At 43.6% G+C, this 19,938-nt stretch overlaps 1 protein-coding gene across 21 annotated transcripts in view; it reads left to right on the top strand.

Moving 5' to 3' along the window:
• The window catches only part of TENM2 (teneurin transmembrane protein 2), a 1,078,265-nt gene extending 1,065,074 nt beyond the window's left edge, over window positions 1-13,191 (top strand). For all 21 annotated transcript variants that reach the window (XM_064671589.1, XM_064671588.1, XM_064671590.1 and 18 more), the window contains 4 exons: window positions 4,496-4,792; window positions 5,695-7,309; window positions 9,964-10,094; window positions 11,300-13,191. In XM_064671589.1, coding sequence (XP_064527659.1) covers window positions 4,496-4,792; window positions 5,695-7,309; window positions 9,964-10,094; window positions 11,300-12,061 — 2,805 coding nt within the window. In that variant the 3' untranslated portion in view covers window positions 12,062-13,191. The remainder of the gene's footprint in view (window positions 1-4,495; window positions 4,793-5,694; window positions 7,310-9,963; window positions 10,095-11,299) is intronic.
• The last annotated feature ends 6,747 nt before the right edge of the window (window positions 13,192-19,938 follow it).

Below are 19,938 nucleotides of genomic sequence, written 5' to 3'. Positions count from 1 at the left end.
AGACTTTCAAGATCATCCAGTCCAGCTGTTAACTGAGCACCACCATAATCACTCCTAAACCACATCCCCAGGTGCCACATTCAGACCCCTCTTGAACACTTCCAGAGACGGTGACGCCACTGCCTCCCTGGGCAACTTATTCCAATGCCTGACAACTCCTTCAGTGAAAAAAGTTTTTTAAATATCTAATCTGAACCTCCCCTTATGCAATTTAATCTCATCCTTTCACTTGAGACTTGGCATAAGAGGATGACCTTCAACTTGCCACCTCCTTTCAAGGGAGAGCAATGGGGTCCCCCCTGAATGAGGTGGGAGTCTGAGGGCTCACCATGTGTAACCAGTTGGTGCTGTGGAGCAAACACAACTGCAGCTTGAGCAGTTGCCTTTTGCTGCTGTGAAATCCCCTTACAGACTCACTGACACAGGCATGTTGTGTTTATTCCCTTTCCCAAATGGCACAATGGGAAAATAATTGCTATAATTACAAAGTCATAAGCATAGGATAAGAAAGACACTCAGGTCATGTAATCTATCCCCTGCCAAATTAAAGATCTGCTGCAGCTGGATTAATCCCATTCTGTGCTTAGCTGGCCTGGTTTCCCCCCCTTCAGTATCTAAACTTTGCCTGGCTGCTTTATATGTGTCATTTTGGAAGGGCTTTGAGGTGTTGGGGAGAAAACAAATGTAGTGCCAATCAAGCTCTCATTCTTCTAGTAAGTCTTTCAACATCAATGAACATAAGATACAGTTCTGTGTGCTCAAGATGATATATTAAATGCAACATATGTAAACAATTATGTTGTGATTTACCAAAAAAAAATTACTTGGATGTTAAATTTTGGTTTTTTCTATTGCTTAACATCTAATTCCCAATGTTATCAACTCTTTCCTTATTCTTATTCTAACAAATGCACAGAATGTACTTACTGGGGAGAGGGGGAAGGTTAGACAAAAAATTGAATGAGATTAGCAGCTAATCCTTAATGACTAAATTTCATGGCTGTGTAATTGATTTTTGATGTGTTGACCTGCAGCAGTTGATTATAAGTGGAAAACAGATCGGCTCTGCATTTTGACTGGGTGTTCAAAATAAAAATAAATGGGACCCTGAAATGAAATTGCTGTAATCCTAACTCTCAATACTAAAAATTTAATAGAGGTACTTGTGGTAATTAGCTGACGTTAAACTCATCTTAGAGCTGAAACCTTGCCTGAGATAGGTTTTCTTGCATCATGTTTATGCAAATCAAAACAATACTTTATCTAGCAACACCTCAACGTTTAATTGTCTGGTGTTAGTTCCTGTAACAATAATCACATATCCATTTAGCTCTTTTAAATGAAAATCACTATGAGATTATCACAGGTTGAGTGGACTGAAAATGAAATTCGAAAATGAGGGAGAAAGCACAGAATTTATTTGCATCTCATTTATTCTAATTCATCTTTATAAATTGTTTAGTGAACGAAACAGAGCAAGTGTTTGGAACACTGAGGGGGAGCCAGTGGCAGGCAGGGACAGCTGTGGCATGCAGTGGTACAACCTGCAGAGGTGAGAGAGTGTGTGGGGCCATCTCTGGATCCCCAGTTCAGGATCAGGATTATTGAAGGGGTGGACATTCTGTAGGATTCACCTCTCAGGTGAGTACTTCACCTCCATGCCCCTGTTCTCCAGTACTGAAAGGGGACTTGTAATAAAGATGGGGACAGACTTTTAGCAGGATCTAAAAGGACAGGGGGTGGTGATTTTAAACTAAAAGAGATTTAGATTTAGATTTAGACTAGTTATAAGGAAGCAATCTTTTATGGTGAGGGTGGTGAGGCACTGGCACAGGTTGCCCACAGAGGTGGTACATGGCCCATCCCTGGGAACATCAAAGGTCAGGCTGGACTCTGTGCAGCCTGTTCCAGTTGTCCCTGCTTGCTGCAGAGGAGCTGTACTGGGTGATCTTTAAAGGTCCCTCCCAACCCAAAATATTTGGTGATTCTGTGAGTCCTCACACAGTGCTGCTGCCTGTGCCTCCAGCTGTGCTCTGCCGTGCTGTGAGCACATCACAGCCTCTGTACACACACTGGGGCAGATTTCATCACCCTGAGAAAGCAAGCCCTGCTCTTCACCTTTATCTTCTCCCACTTTGTCTGCTGTTTTATGCACCTCACGTTCAGTGCCTTGTGGTAGCTTCTGATAAAGTCGTGATAAGATTCCCTTCTGAAGAGTTTTTGTTGCGGTGCAGCGTCACGTAAAGTGATTTTTGTGGCCAGACCTTTCCAAGGCACAAAGGGCACATCCCCACAGCCACTTCAGCAGCAGCTGAGGGAACACCAGATGTGCATGTGGGGAGGGAACAAAAGAGAAAGGGCTTGTTAGGTAATCTGCAGTCGTGCTAATTGTAACTGTTATTACTGTTTCCAGGAAGAGTGGGAGTTAGCCTGTTTGGGTTTCTGTATAATTAATATGATACTGCAATTACACTCTCTGGTTTTACTTATTTTACAAATGCAAATGGAGTTACTGGATTATCCAAGCAGGTGATATTTGTGTGTGCATCTCCAAGTGATGTTTGTGGGTGTGCACAGCTCTTGTCTGTGTAATCATTATAAAAAACCCTACTAGTTTTGTTTTCTGTGGCAAAAAACCTAATAACTGCTACAATGTTTTTGAGAAAAGAGAGGATACCTGAATCAGAGTTTCTTACATGCAGATTATGGTCGCAGTTACTGTAATGGAGGGAAAGAACCCCAGAAATCCCAACTGCTTTATGAAGCTTCAGAAATTACAATAAAAAAGCCAAAACACAAACAAAAATCCAAAAGCTAAAATTCAGTTAATAATCTTTCTGAAAGACTTTTTTTTCTCTCTAGAAAATCTGCCCATCCTCAAGAAATTGGGATCTGTCAGTCATACACTAACCCTTTAATTCTATAGCTAAGTGTTTTTGGGAAGTGAAAGCCCTCTTCTGTTGATGGAAAGGGTTTTCTTACGTCTCTGTCATCAGGACTGATCCTACAAAACAAGAGTAACCAGCTGAGAAAGTACTAATGTTGAGTTTGGCTTCCCTGGCTTTGCTTTCATTATAATGGGAGAGCAGAATATGATTTATTTTGCCCCAAGGTGTTTTAAGAAAAATACCCTATCTTTCCTTTGAATCATAGGAGAAGTTGCCGGGATAACCTTTGGGAAAACCTACAGGAGAGAGCTTTTTTTTCTAGTAATTGCCCACTGAGGAAATGCAAACTGCTAAAGAGATAAATTTTATTAATGGAGAAAATTAGGATAATGAGCAATAATTTGAAATAATTATTTCTTTACAAACACAAAATTGTATTAATTTTAAATGTGCTTTCTGTATAACTGATTTCCTACTGAGTTGGTTGGGGTGGGAATTGGGTTTACCCCTGCCAGTGGATATATCTCAGAATAACTTTTATGTCCTCAAGAAAGGCTCAGGGTTCATTTACATATTGTTTGATGTGCAGTTTAATTTTCGTAAGAGAAAACGTTGCTTAATCAAAGCCACTGTAAAATATAAGCTGAAGAACAAATTCCCAGAAATTGATGAATACTTTTTAAGTAGTCATTGCTCTGAAATTGTATCTAATTTAAAGACTTCTACTTTATTAATGATGCATCTACAATTAAATTACTTAAGAAGCTTTATCAGATTACAGCATTAGCCTGAATTCTATGGCTTAGCCCTCAGTGAATATATTTATGTATCTCTCATTATAGCATTCTCACTAGAAGCTTCTCCATTTGGCATTCTTATTCTCCTTTGCTTCTATTTTGCTCTTTTACTTAAAAATAAAATAAATCTGGCACTGAAACTCTTCATGCTGGACTTTGAATGAAAATTATAACAAAAAAAAAGAAAGAAAAATATTTAACCTTGTTATTTAGCACTTTTGTTTTTCAACACTACAAGTCCATCTTTCCCAGCCTGTATGATCAGGATTTTTAAACAGAAGAATTGAAACCCTTCCCTAGTGATTGGGTTGCTGAAGGATCTATGGAATATTTGGAAAGTAAATGAAGAAAACAATAAATGAATGAATTCTAATCAGGGCATTGGAATTACAGAAGCCAAGTGGCTAAACCAGTGAAGGCACAAAATTATAATTTCTTCTGTGGTTCTTAGGATGATTGTAAGGGAAAAGGCAAAGAACTATTGATAGCAGAAGTAGAAAAATTACTTCCATGCAAAATAATTTGTTTCCCTGCACTTTAACACTTAGGTGTGCAGATTGTCTGCCTGTTCTGAGCATAAGGGAATCCTTTGCCTGTAGGATATCATCTCCCATGTTGTGGGAAGATGGGAAATCAAAATTACACATCTGAATACACTGAGAAGTAGAAAGCAAAAGCCAGTTAACAGGAAGGCATCCTACACTTCCCAAAACTGATTCCTCTGTTGTGTTTTCACTCTGTAAATCCAGAGGGGAGGGATGGTGTGCCCACCACACACGAAGTGCAGCCTCCTTTCCTTCCCTTCTGCAGGTGCACGGGAGGAATTTACTGTCCATCGACTACGACCGGAACATCCGCACGGAGAAGATCTATGACGACCACCGGAAATTCACCCTGCGGATCATTTACGACCAGCTGGGACGGCCCTTCCTGTGGCTGCCCAGCAGTGGCCTGGCTGCTGTCAACGTGTCCTACTTCCTGAACGGGCGCCTGGCCGGGCTCCAGCGCGGCGCCATGAGCGAGAGGACCGACATCGACAAGCAAGGCAGGATCACATCCCGCATGTTTTCCGATGGGAAAGTGTGGAGCTACACCTACCTAGAGAACGTAGGTGATGCTGTGTTACTTCCTGGCATCAGCTGCAAAGACACAAAGCGCTGCCCAGCTTCGTTTTAAGCTGTACACATAACACACGCACACAAACCCCTTTAAATTTGGTGTGTTCCAGCTGTTAAGAATCCCTACATACCTGGTCTCCAAATTCCTTATTTTTTAATTAGTCAGCTGAATTTGACTAATTTTTAATGGGAAATACTTTGTTCATGGTTTGTGTCTTTTGGTATTTTCCTGACAGCAGTGAGGCTGCCATAAAACGGCATAAACTAACACAATGAATTGTGCTTAATTAAGCCTAAAAATGCACGACTAAAGCTGACTAAAGGTTCATGTAGGAACAGGTAATTCATCTTTAATCATTACTTATTAAGTGAAAATATGGTAACGCATTTTTACTTAGCCTAATTAAGACCCTTTAGTCATAAAATTGTCTTAAATCTGTAAAATTGCGTATTGTTTTCCCTTTCCCTTCTTGTTGTTCTAAGCAAACCAGAGCTGATGCTCTCTGCTTTCTCACATATTTCACAGTAACGGCTGTGAATTACAACTGGTGGCAGAAAGATAAATCAAGTCATTTATCTAACTCCTCTGCATCCCTCAGGAAAAAAAAAAAAGAAAGAAAAAGAAAAAAAAAGTCCTCCTACAGGGAGGGTAGCTCACAGGTTGCTAACCTACACTTTCTCTGGAGCGTCAGCATATTGATTTCCAAGCAGCAGATCCTCTCATCTGGCAATCTGACAATATCCCTGAGCAGCTCTGTGCCCCTAACTAATGTATCTGATTCTCTTTGTAGTCATTTAACATTAGTGCCTCTCCGGTAAACTTTTCCTCGGTGCCCTCCCACAGGCCACATGCTGAAAGCTGGTAACTGTTTGTTCTTGTTTCCCCCCTAGTCCATGGTGTTGCTGCTCCAGAGTCAGCGACAGTACATCTTCGAGTACGACTCCTCGGACCGCCTCCACGCTGTCACCATGCCCAGCGTGGCTCGGCACAGCATGTCCACCCACACCTCCGTTGGCTACATCAGGAATATCTACAACCCTCCTGAAAGCAACGCTTCCGTGATTTTCGATTACAGCGACGACGGGAGGATTTTGAAAACGTCGTTCTTAGGTACTGGCCGGCAAGTCTTCTACAAGTATGGGAAGCTGTCCAAACTATCTGAAATTGTTTATGACAGCACCGCGGTGACTTTTGGGTACGATGAAACTACGGGTGTCCTAAAAATGGTGAATTTGCAGAGTGGGGGATTTTCTTGTACGATTCGCTATCGGAAAATTGGTCCTCTCGTTGACAAACAAATCTACAGATTCTCTGAAGAAGGCATGGTCAATGCAAGGTTTGATTATACATATCATGATAACAGCTTTCGAATCGCAAGCATCAAACCCATAATAAGTGAGACGCCCCTCCCAGTTGATCTCTACCGTTACGATGAGATTTCTGGCAAAGTAGAGCATTTTGGCAAATTTGGAGTTATTTATTATGATATAAACCAAATTATCACCACAGCAGTTATGACACTGAGCAAGCACTTTGATACCCATGGACGGATTAAAGAGGTTCAGTATGAAATGTTCCGGTCCCTGATGTACTGGATGACCGTGCAGTACGACAGCATGGGGAGGGTGACCAAAAGGGAGCTGAAACTCGGTCCCTACGCCAACACGACCAAGTACACCTATGATTATGACGGAGATGGGCAACTGCAAAGCGTGGCAGTAAACGACAGGCCCACCTGGCGCTACAGCTACGATCTGAACGGAAACCTGCACCTCCTGAATCCTGGGAACAGCGTCCGGCTGATGCCGCTGCGCTACGACCTGAGAGACAGGATCACGCGCCTGGGCGACATCCCGTACAAGATCGACGACGACGGGTTCCTGTGGCAGCGGGGCGCGGACGTGTTCGACTACAACTCCAAAGGGCTCCTGACCAGAGCTTACAACAAAGCCAACGGCTGGAGTGTTCAGTACCGCTACGACGGGCTGGGCCGAAGGGCTTCCTGTAAGACCAACCTGGGGCACCATCTGCAGTACTTTTATGCTGATCTTCACAATCCAACCAGGGTAACTCACGTCTACAATCATTCCAATTCCGAAATTACCTCTTTGTACTACGACCTGCAAGGCCACCTCTTTGCAATGGAGAGTAGCAGCGGGGAAGAGTATTATGTGGCCTCTGATAACACGGGCACTCCACTGGCCGTGTTCAGCATCAACGGCCTCATGATCAAACAGCTTCAGTACACGGCGTATGGGGAGATTTATTACGACTCCAACCCAGATTTCCAGCTGGTCATTGGGTTCCATGGAGGGCTGTATGATCCTTTAACCAAACTTGTGCATTTCACCCAAAGGGACTACGATGTCCTGGCTGGGCGCTGGACATCTCCTGATTACACCATGTGGAAAAAAATTGGCAGAGAACCCGCTCCTTTCAATCTGTACATGTTCAAGAGTAACAACCCTCTCAGCAATGAACTGGATCTAAAGAATTATGTAACAGGTGAGGCTTCATCACATTTATATTAAGTAACACTTCAGTTTGGAAGCTGAGAAAAAAATGTGACTTCTCCTTACTAGCCCTTGGCTGAATCCTCCCATCAAGTGTGGGCCATTTTCCTTTTTGTGCTATGAAAAGGACTGGCTAGTGCTGATCCTTTGGCACTGCTCTTCCCTGAGTGAAGGGCACTAAGTGAGAAGCCACGATGAATTATGGAGGGAAAAAAAATAAAAATAGTTTTGCTGAATATTAAATTTCAGCGCAGCCACAGTGTTCTTCCTGTTGAACCAGTGCTGCATGAAGATGTGTTCATTCTAATTCTATATCAAGAAAAGTGAAATCACCTACAGGAATCACTGGCAGGTTGGTTCAGAATCACAAGCCAGAACTGCTCAGATCTCTTCCTTTCTGGGCTACTTTCAAAATTAACTACTGACTGAGCCCATGGGCACATTATGAATTAGCACCCAGAATGGATTTAATTAAACCTCTTTTTACCATTTAACTTTTAATATGCAAACAGTTTTTAGTCATTTAAACAAAATCCTTGATGTTTTTTAAAATTATTTCATCCTGAAAGACTAAGAAATGTTATGGAGTGTGTAGAGCTGAGAAACAAAAGTAGTTTTGATCACATATATTAGAATTGGGTAAAACTTGTAACCCCTTCTTAATTAGGAATAATTTTTCATTTAGTAACATCACACAGTACTTGAACTAGCTGCTGGCATTTTCTAAAAGGAAAGGTAATTAATATGTCTTCAGGAAAAGCTTTTTTTTCAGAATTGAATATGCAGTGTACAATAATTAGAGCAGTGATATAATTTTTAAAAAGGAGTGATCTTAATTTTAGCAGTAATTTGAATTTCAAGAAAAGTGTGCATTTTCTTCAAAGAAAATCTTAGCAAGTTTCATTAGTACATTGTGACCTAATAGGTGTAACACACCCCAGATTCTGCTGGAGCTACTCTGCAATTTGGAGACAGTGCAATTTCTATCTGACAGTGTGAGAATACTGATGACCGAAATTACCTTGGGATCAAATTCTGTTGTCCTAAATTCAACAGAATTCCTATTTTCATCCACCACTGTTTGATTTAGGTTTTCAGCATCATCTTACTGTATTTTGCTACATTCTAAAATTGCATTAATTTAGTTTATTCATCCACTGGAGGAGATCTAGGAAGATAAATTGCACTTTGGGACAACACACACCTTGTAGTCTGTAAAAATATTTAATCAGTGATGTGAATATTTGTTGCTTTATGGACTAAACAGATTATCTTGCACAAGAAGTGATGATGGTGATACCTTTGTTGTCATAGCTTAAAAAAAACCAGAGAACAAAAAAAAACCCCAAACATCTCCCCCCAGTCCATTCTTACAGTTAACCCCTGACACTGCTTTATTCACAGATTTGCTGAAAAGAAATTCCTGTAGCAAGTGCAGTGCTGCAAAGCACATTAGCTAAGCAAATTAGTGACTACTTTGTATATAGGTCCTCCTCTGGTTTTTGTGGAATTAGGACAGCTGAAATGAATTGTTTAGGAGATACCATTTAACTATAAAATAAATTGAAGCCTTAAAAAGGAGCAGTAACCCTGTCCAAAGGTACAGGAAAAATACAGTAGGCACTGTGTGATGGGAGATAGATACAGAAACCTTAGTAAAGGCAGAGTATTTTACTACTTATTTTAGAGTCAGAATGGCCAAGAAAAGAAGACTTTTGGGAAAAAACAGCTTTGCAAGAGCTCAGCTCACAGGAAGAAGCTGCAGTAGCAGCATCAGGAGCCAGTGTAGGCCAGCGAGAAGAGTTGGATACTGGGAAAGACAGGAGAGATTCTTACATGAAAATGGTCATGAACCAGGAATCAGAAATGTAAAACGGGGTCATGGACTCTTTTCTTTTTTGTTAAAAAGATCATTTGGATAGCTAGAGTACATCATTAGTTCTTAATACCTGCTGAGGCAGAATTACTGTTATTAATTTACTTCCTTAGCTTTTTCAGATAGATCTGAAGGCAGAGTTTTCCTGGCCGAACCCACAGCTGGAACTTCCCAAAGCTCACCTCAGAGCTGAGCTGTAACCCTCCTATGCAGCTCCTACCTTCCCTGGAGGGATGGGGAGGATAGTCTTGGTGCCTAAATTTAGACATCTGATTTACAAGTCTGGCTTCTCATTGCTTTTAATGGAGCCTCCTGAGACCCAATGACAGCTGATAGAACTAGGACATGGAAGAAAAGCCATGTGTTTCCCCAAAGGACTTTGCAAATGTTTTTAAAGTGTTAACCTAATAAAATATCATTTTACAATACAGTTATAGGTTACAGTAGCCACATTAGAAGGTGTCAGAGATGGAACAAGTACTGCATACCGCAAAATGTTTGGATAAGCCATGTGCTATAATGGAAAAAGAATGAAAGAGGTGGTATATTCTTGATGAAGTATTTAGGTTAAATTTAAAGCAGTATTTCCTGTGCCTGTTCATGGTGGATTGCTACAATTCTGTAAAGTTCCACACTGTAATATTAATTGTGACTTCAGTTGCCACTTGAAATTAAGGATGTCAAGGATGGATTTGCAAATTTTTTTTTATTTCCTCTATTTGTTACGCACATTTGTTTCTCACTTGTCTGCTTTCTTTTGATTTTTTTAGATGTCAAAAGCTGGTTGGTGATGTTTGGATTTCAGCTTAGCAACATTATTCCTGGTTTCCCTAGAGCAAAAATGTACTTTGTGTCACCGCCATACGAACTGTCTGAGAGTCAAGCATGTGAAAATGGACAGGTAGGCAGAAGTATTAAGTTACTTCTTTTGATAAATTTGCCCCACTCTATGGGTAGAATTGCTGGCTCTTCTGTAGTTACAGCAGAAGGCCACATATTTAATTCAGTGTAAAATGAAGTGAGTATAGCTAGATTTTATACTAATGAACATATGCCTTTCTTGCCAGCCTTCGTTGTTATCATAATTACAATGTCATTAGTTTGTCTTTTATTGAGTTATTCCTTGATTAACAAGTTGTAACTCGATTAACTTGATTAGCAATGACAAAGGGAGACTTTGTCAGGGTAATTTATCATCTGTTGTACCTTTGGTAAAACCATCCTAGTAACAGATGTGTTGCAATAAACTTAGCTTGGTACTTGTACTGGTACAAAAGGGTTCTACTTCTCACCCTGTAAGAGGATTTCTTGTCATCTCTTGTCATTTTCCTAGTTGGAGGTTTTTATTTGATACTCCAGTTAACTTCAGTTACAGTGTTGGTGCTTAATTGTCAGGTTAAGGGTGAACAATTGTTTTGACCTTTATAATAAATTACAACCCATTTAATAAACTTAAGAAGAGCACTAGTCTAATTCCAAACTTAGCCTTTTCTAGGCTCACTTCATCTTTGTGGTAATGCAGTAGAAATTATTGTATAAACCTAAACATACCACTTTCACAGGCTTCTAAGTAATTTGAGAGTCTAAATCCCCTCTTCAGGAATTGCCATGGTACTTTTGAGGCAAATTTCACCTATTTTCAAAAAAGCTTACATTCATAAATGTTTTAGTTATGTATAATGGTTAAAATCTCTAGGCAAAAGTGTCCAGCAATTAAATGCCACCTTTTAATACATTGATTCTGTTTGTTTCCAGCTCTGATTAAAACTGGGCTAGACTTGGGTCTTTCTTATTCTTTTACTGGACATTATATAATTTGCCAAAGTTGAAATTTTTGGTACATATATGTTATAAAGGGTGATGAGAAGTATTTTATTTGGTATTAAGGATGGCAAAATAATTTGTCAAGTGAGTGTTTACCTGATTCTGGACAGGATATATGTAAGGATGGGTAACTGAGGGTGGTCTTTCCATAGAGCAGAATTTTTCACTGCATAGCTTTCCTTTGAAAAAGCAAAGTAAAGATTGCTATCAATCTCTGAAATGAGTATGTTCAGATCTGTATCTTCTTTGGTGTTTTTTTTTCTTTTGTTTTACTCTCCCCAGCTAATCACAGGAGTGCAGCAGACGACAGAAAGACACAACCAGGCTTTCATGGCTCTGGAGGGACAGGTCATATCTAAAAGATTACACGCCAGTATTAGAGAAAAAGCAGGTCACTGGTTCGCCACGACCACTCCTATCATTGGGAAGGGAATCATGTTCGCTGTGAAGGAGGGCCGGGTGACCACCGGCGTTTCCAGCATAGCCACGGACGACAGCAGGAAAATCGCCTCTGTCCTGAACAGCGCTCACTACCTGGAGAAGATGCACTACAGCATCGAGGGGAAGGACACCCACTACTTCGTGAAGGTCGGCTCGGCCGACAGCGACCTCGTCACCCTCGCCATGACCAGCGGGAGGAAGGTCCTGGACAGCGGCGTCAACGTCACCGTGTCCCAGCCCACGCTCCTTGTCAACGGCAGGACTCGAAGGTTTACGAATATTGAGTTTCAGTATTCCACCCTGCTGCTCAACATCCGCTACGGCCTCACCCCCGACGCGCTGGACGAGGAGAAGGCGCGAGTGTTGGAGCAGGCCCGGCAGCGAGCCCTGGGCTCGGCCTGGGCCAAGGAGCAGCAGAAGGCGCGGGACGGCCGAGAGGGCAGCCGTGTATGGACAGACGGAGAGAGGCAGCAGCTCCTGAACACGGGAAGGGTCCAAGGTTACGAGGGATATTATGTCCTGCCCGTGGAGCAGTACCCAGAGCTAGCAGACAGTAGCAGCAACATCCAGTTTTTAAGACAGAATGAAATGGGAAAGAGGTAACAAATTAACCTGCTGTCATCCTTTGCTGGATGAATCAGTAGTCATAACTGTTATCTCCTCTCCTAAGGAGATGAAGACCTAAATGGGGGCACTAGGCTGAGCTACTCTGGGATAGTAAGTGGCAAAAAAGCTCATATTTTTTGAGTTAAATGCTACTGTTCAAGGGATTAAAAACCACATCCTGAAGTGGACTAAAGCCAGACTGAAAACTCTAACCGTACAAATTAAAAAGTACCCCTGAAATATTACCCACTTGTTCTGGGTCTAAAGAAAAACAAAAAGAAGGCCTCGTATTGTATTACCTCACTCCATTCACACGTGAGCAAACTAAGAAATCCAAGTGGGCCACTTTCACTAACCAGCTGATGAAACACAGATGATTCAGACTGCTTGTTTGATAAATATCCAAGAGGTTTTCATTTAAAGCAAAATACAGGTGCATTTAAAACATGACTTTGGGGTGATTTGTGTGTAGCAACTGGAGGACAAACGGAATGCAAGTGAGAGCGCACTGGAAATAGGAAAGGAAAAATATATTTAAAAGTAACAAAACCACACTTGCACTCTGACCCTCCACTTGTCTGGCCTGAAGCTTAACTTATTCAAAGAGGGCAGAGTGTAAAGTTACATTCAAAATGGTGGCTATAAATCACTACAGATAAATTTCATACTCTGTTTGTCTTTGAAGATTTCCATTGTGGACAGTATAACACAGTTACAGGGTGTAGTCTGTTTAGATTCAGTAGTTTGTTGGTATCAGTTCCAGTAGAGCTGTGGGCATTGTGTTACACTATTGCAAATGGGCACCACGTCAGATCACCCTGTACATACATCAGCCAGAAGGCACAATCACTGTTTCAGATTTAAAAATTATTAGTGTGTTTGTTTGGTCGAGAAACTGAGACAATCACATTACGGTCACCACTAAAAAAAAAAAAAAAAGAAAAAAAAAGTCTAATAAGAACTTTGGTACAAGAACTTTTTTGTAATATACATGTATGAATTGTTCATTGAGTTTTTATATTAATTTTAATTTGCTGCTAAGCAAAGACTAGAGACAGGCAAAGATAATTTATGGCAAAGTGTTTAAATTGTTTATACATAAATAAAGTCTCTAAAACTCCTGTGAATTACTTGTCTTCCGTTGCAAAATCTTGTAAAAGTGATTCATGTCTCACTGTCATCTAATGCACACAGCTTCTTGTATGTGGAAATGACTTCTTGTTGCTTTGTGGATTCTGCTGGTCCTTTCATCTCTGGGCAAGCAAAGTCCTACATACACATGACCCAACACTCTGCTTAGGACACAGGAGAAAACTGGTAAATGCTTCAGAAATTCCCTCTCTGCACCTCACGACTAGCAACCCTCAAACAGCCATGTGTTTCAATCCTGGAATTAGTTTAATTGCACTAAAGTAACTTCCAAACAGCTTGAAAATGTAGTAACATAATATTAAATGGAACATGGAAGGCTGTGAGCCAGGAAGTCTCCATGAAATCTGTCTTCTTTGGGAGATTGCTTATTTCCACCACATTTAAAAATGAGAGGTAAGATCAAAGTCTCTCTCCTAAGCAAACAGTCACTCCTGGTGATGATAAAAGGGGGCCATCCATCAACCAGAGCCCTGCCACTTTTATCTCATTTAAGTATGTAGCTGGGGAGCTCTACTTAATTTTGAGAACAGTTTTGCTTTTGGGGTTGCGAATGAGGTTTTTAATGATTCACGATACTGACAGAGATGCTTGAGTTGATTATGGGCATTAATTCACTCCAGGGCACTTTTAAAGCCAAACCGTTCAGTGCCTGTGTTGTGTAACACCTGGAGCACTCAGAAAGCACATCTAATTTCTGCTGTGCAAACAAGAGCCACCCCGTTCTGACTGGGGTTTACACCTACATGTTCACCCAATGTAGTTCACCCACAGGAACCCCCAGCTCTGTTACTCATCCTCTGAAGGAGGAGCCTGGCTGCATTTTCAGGTAAAGTCCTGGTTGTCCTTCACTGCAGGTGTTTTTCTGTGCTGATGGGCTTGAAGTGCTGTTATCAGTCTGTCCTTTACAAGTGAAACCTCTTAAGGAAATATTGTTACTTTTTTTTTTTAAATGGAGGCATAAAACATGAACTCACAAAGTGGAGACACTGTCCATGATGACAGTTTTTCTGGATTACCTGGCCCTGTACTGGTAAGGTGCTGGGGTCATTTTTTGGGATGGATTTTTTCTTGCAGTTGAGAGGTTTGTGTGGTGCATCAAAGACTTTGGAAGAACTACTGTATTTTTGTAATTATGATAAAAGAGTTAGATTCTCTCATGTGTGGAAAAAACAGCTCACTGTTAAAGGCCATACTAAAGAGTTTCACTTAACAAAGGGGGAGATTACTGGTGTGGCCATGGCCTGCTCTCTTGTGGTCCCCTTTTCCCTGTGTCTGGAGGCATCTCTTCCTCCCTTCTCCTTTCTACAACCTTCCCTTTCCTCACCCCCCACAAATTGGTATCTCCTGTTCCTCTCAGAGCTCTTGCATTTGCTCTCTCCTCCTTGCTAGACTTTTCCATATGGAATAGATGATTAACCTAAAGCAATGCCACGGAGACACAAATGGATTCTTCTTATGGGGGAGTAGTTAAGTGGTGGCTTTAACAGTGACATTGTGGCTGTGTCCCCAGCAGTGCTGTGATCAGGACAGGCCGAGGGCAGCTGTGAAAGGACCTGGCCTGGGAGGCACTGCTGGCTGTGGGAAGGCACAGTGCACGAGCTCAGGCCAGCCCAAGAGCTACAAAGGTAGATTTGCCCTCCTGACTTACTGGAGTGTAAGTTGAGTTGCTTGCAGAGAGAGCAGGAATCCAAGAACAGGTTCCTGTTTGATGCTAAAACCAGATGGAGAATCAGCATTAGACTATGTTTCCTTTTTCCCATTGGACTGCTGTAACTGAAGGAATTTGGTATTTACAACCTTGCAGTTCAGCTTGAAAAAAAGCTGTTTTGTTTCCTGACTGATCCCAAAGCCTGGCTCTGGGTGTAGGCATGTGTCTGACCACACCCTGCTCCTCACCACCACAGGTGTTTGGCCTCTCCAGGTGGCAAATTTATCAGGCCCTCTATGGCTGTAATTTCTTCTCCAAAGAGGAATAGAGAGTAGATATCCCTGAGCAATTCTGAATGTGGAAATGGGGCTTTACTAGCCTTATTCGTAGAGTGTATCAGGCACCCTGACTTTAGTTAAAGGGTGTAGTGAAGAGTTATGGGGACCTCTCTGCCCTTGAGGTGCCCCTGAGATTTTCTGTCAACAAGGAAAGTTCCTTCCCAACCTCTTCAGTTACAACCTGCAGTGTAAAAGTTTCTTATTTACAAGGATTACTTAGTTTAAACATTACTCACTGCATTTGAAACCTGTCACTCCTCTGGAATCAAACTTCTCCACCTCTGTGGCACCAAGTGCTGAGGGCTGCACTCTCCAGAGGGGGGTCAGCATCCACCAGGGTACAGCTGCTGACACAGCTGCTAAAGATGTTTTGCTCTGCAGATCTCCCTCTGAATCAGCAACAAGAACCTAAAGGCTACAGCCACTGTCAGCCCACAGAAAATAGTGAAGGAGTGCAGGCTCTAGCAGGTGGCTCTGTTGGGTCTCTGAAGGCTCTGCTGTTGGTTGTATGAACACACCTACATATATGCTGTAGCTGCTTGCTTAGGTCAACAATATCAGAACAATTCCCTCTCCCTTACTGTGTATGTCTGCCTCTCTCTAATGAACAGTGTTATGCAATGCTTAAACATGACCAAGAGCTCTAGAAATGCAAATACCATTGCCAGTGTCAAAGCATCAACACCCCTGTGTTGATAAAGCCTTTTCTGCTTCTGCCTAACCCAGCACAGCAGTGCTGGGCACGACTGGAGTTGTGGGCACGAGCTGTGTGTGTCTACAGCACCACCTGGGCTAGTAGGAAGAGCAGGTGGCATTTAACAAGCAGCTGAGACTGGGTCACACAGCACTCATCACAGAGTGCTTTGCAGCACCCTCACACAGGACCCATCACACCCATGGCCTAAATTGGTAATTTTAATCTCAGCTGACCCTGTTTCAGCTCAGCCTCCCCACCACAATCACCAAAAATAGGTAAAAACAAAGCAGGGGAATCACCAGTGGGATGTGCCCAGGTACACAAGCCACACATCCAGCCAGATTCCCAACAAGGAAACAGCTTGGCAGAGAAAGAAGGGACTTTAACAGCCTCTCCCCCACACAGGCTGTCTGCCAGCACCCTGCATGCTGCAGGCTGGCCAACCTCTGCCACCACCAGCCCCAGGAGCCACTTCTGACCTGGGCAATGTGGGCTTTGCACCAAGGCAAGAGTCAGTGCCCAGCAAATGCCTTGGACCCACCACGTGCTGCAGCTCAGCAGGTACCACCAGCCCTGCCCAGGCTTCCCTGCACCTCCTGCAGCAGGAGGGGGATGTTGCTCTTAAAAACATGTATCTAATGGAACAGGTAAGACTTCCTCTCACTTCCTTGTTCATTAAATTATTTGTGTAGCACGTTGGGAGGATTTAGTGGTTAGAGTCAGGATAGTTCTGTGGTGCTTCTGAGCCAAGGGCAAAAAAAAAGCAAGTAATAAAGTAAAATGTGGTAAAAACACCATGGGAGAGAGCCATGTGCCAACTTTCAGACAAGCAAATGAATGCAGCCAATTTATAAGTCCTTAACAAATAGGATTTACAAAGGAAGCAGCAGTTAAGCCATCATGAATACAGAAGGTGGCAGACAGTACTCTGTAACTCTGTCCGTGCTCTGCTACAGCAGCTCAGCAGCATTGCAATTGGAGAAGTTGTATTTACAGAAGTTTTACATCTTCAGATGACAGCTTCTGACAGGCTTTAGTCTAATTTGGTGGTTGCATACAAAAAGAAAATCTGCTGGCAGAACTGTGTGGGCTTTACCACTTACTATGCTACAGCCCAGGCCTTGTGACTGTGTCAAATACCTCTCACTCCTCAACATCTACTAACTCCATCCATCATGTAAATTAAGGTAAAATATTAAAAAATATTAGTGCTATAAATCAGTAATTCAGCTATCTCATTTTTAGTGGTCTGCAACAGTCAATGACTCAATAGGCTCTTCTTGATAAATCAGACTTTTTCATCTGTCAAAAGTTCTTTCTAGAGATAACAAAGAGATGCCTGTTTGCCTCTGAGGGCTGTAATGATCTTTTAGAAAATGTCCCTTTCTTAATGCCTTGGTCTCTGCCCAGGTGGGGAAGGCAGGTCATTAAAAACCCTGGTACAAAGAACCTGACAGTTTTCATACCTTACTCAGTACAGGGCCCTTATTGAAAAGGAGGGGGTGGTGTGGGTGAAGGGTTTGGAGCTCAGCTCCTTTCTTTGGTTTCAGAGTCCCAAGATGGGTGAGGCCCACCCCTTGATAGGAGCATGTCCAGCTGAGTTACAAATATCTTCAAGGATGGAGACAGCAAGCTGTTCCAGTGCTCAGTCACCCTCACAGTAAAATTAGTATTTCTTATGTTTAACCAGAACTCTCTGTATTTCTACCTTTGCCTTTCCTTTTGTCTTGTCACTGGGCACCACTGAGACAACTCTGACTCCCTTGTCATTACTCCTCCCTTCAGATACCTGTACATTCTGATAAGATCACCCCTGAGCCACCTCCCTTCCAGGCTGAACAGTCTCAGCTCCCTCAGTCTCTCGCCCTGTTTCAGATGCTCCAGTCTCTTTGTCCAACTCTGTGGACAGAGTAAGTCCATGTCTGTCTCATACAGGTCACTCAGAACCAGCCCCAGCCCTCCAGCCATGCCTCACCGGTGCTGAGCAGAGGGGAAGGATCACCTCCTCAGCCCCTTGGTGATGCCCTGCCACATCCAACCCAAGGTGCTGCTGGCCTGATTTGCCACAAAAACGTATTGCTGCCTCAAAGTCAAAACTTCTTGTCTGCCAGGTCCTTTTCTGGAAAGCTCTTTTACAGCTGGGTGGCCTCCAGTTTGTACTGGTGCTTGGAGTTGTTCCTCCCTAGGTGCAGGACTCTGAACTTCCCTTTGCTGATCTTCACAAGGCTCCCATCAGCCCTTCTCCCCCTGGATGATACCCTCTGGTTTATCATTGCTTTGCCCAGAACCACCCCCAATTGCAATGGCACTTCAGAGCCAGCAGGGAACAGCCTGGCAGTGCCATCAGCCAGCTCCCTCAGGTCCCAGGGATTTGTCCACATTCCTTTTGTTGCTCCCTTGCCTTATCCTGCTCCGGAGAGCATAAGTCTTCCTTGCTCTGGGCTTTCTCCCTATGCAAGCTGAACACCAGGAATGACCAGAGGCCATGAAGGCACTGAGTGCCTCAGCCTTTTCTTTGTCACCAAGCCCCCACTGCAGGCAGTGGGCAGAGAGCTCACACTGCTGTGCTGATCTTTACACAAACACTCGCTGCAAAACTCGCTGTGATTTAAAATCCGTGCCTGTTTGCCTGAGGAAGTGGGTCTGGTGTGCGAGGTCTGCAGTTTGTGCCTCCATCAGCCCCACTGGCCACCCCACACTTCACCTGCTTCCACAGCCCCTGCAGCCCCTGGGCAGGAGCAGTCAGGCAGATCTTTGGGCTGTTGCATCCACCTCAGTTTGCCACCAGTACCTAATCTGAGGTGTGACAGGTGCCACCAGCCACCCTTGTACCACTGGTAGGAGACAAATGCTGCTGTCCCTGTGGTCACAGGCCTCCCTCGGCTTCTCAGGAGTGCTCCAGGGTCCCCGAGAGGAAAAGGGGATGATAACCACGCTGCCAGGATGTCAGTGCTGTGTTCAGTGGGATGGGGGTGAGCAGCAGCTACAAAACAGCGTTTGGATTAATAACATGTGGAATAAGTGGTCCTTAGAGTCCTGCCTGTTGTTAAGTATTTTCAAAGTGAAGCTGCTTTAAATAAACAGTTGTTTTTTAGTGTCTCTGATTTATGTAGTACAGTGACCGAGTGGGGGTGTTTGGGGTGTTTTTTCTCTCTCTTTGCTGCTGCAGCTGTGAGCTGCTGTGTGTGGACAGGAGCAGTGCTTTGCCTCCACAGGGCTGTGCTCATGCATTCATCCAGCCACAGCATCACTGCTGCACTGCCCTGCAGCCACTCAGCCCTTGCTCCCAGCCCTGGATAAATCCCTGTGGTGCTCTGGGTACCAGCACCCACTTACCAGCCTCTGAGTGGCAAATTCAAGTTCACATCCGAGCAAAACAGCATGATACAGGTGTGATGTGTGTAGGTGGGAAAGGAAAGCCTTGGAGAACTTGCTCCTGCCTTCACCTTGCCCTTCACTGGTACAAGTGGTCTTGTCCCCTTTGGGACCCGCCGTGCTACTGACAGCAATGGCACCCCTTGGAGGGTGGTTCCCCGTGCTGCTCCTGCACTTGGCAGATGCAGACAAGCCTCTGGACAGATCGCCGAGGCGGCAGGACAGACTGCCAAGGCGCCTGGCTCCTGTCCCACTGCCGCCTTGCTGAGCAGCAGCCTGCTCACAAGAGCAGCCTTGGAATCCCTCGCCCACTTCCCACTTGGAGAAACGATGGCACCTGTCCCTTCACCACTCAGTGCCACCAGCTGCTGCCCCCAGCCCTGCCGCTGAACCTGCTCGTTAGCACTGACGGGAGGCAGAGGTTTCACGGGGCTTTGCCAGACAACAGAAATCCCACCTGCAGTGCCCTGTTGTCACCACCGCGGTGTAAAATGAGCCTCCACAGAAAAATCCCATCTGTCAGGTTAGAAACACAATGCACGTTGGCAAAATTAAACCTCTTTTGCTCCCCTTGCACTGGGTCAGGCACATGTTGCTGCCCCAGCGCTGCCTGTGCCGCTCTGCTCTGCAGTGGTGCTTCACAGCTCGTTTTGGCTGAGTACTG

The sequence above is a fragment of the Pseudopipra pipra genome, chromosome 15 (genome assembly GCF_036250125.1).
Source record: "Pseudopipra pipra isolate bDixPip1 chromosome 15, bDixPip1.hap1, whole genome shotgun sequence".
Lineage (NCBI taxonomy): Eukaryota > Metazoa > Chordata > Aves > Passeriformes > Pipridae > Pseudopipra > Pseudopipra pipra.
Note: the sequence above shows the minus strand (reverse complement) of the source record. Positions and strands in the feature narration are given on the sequence as shown.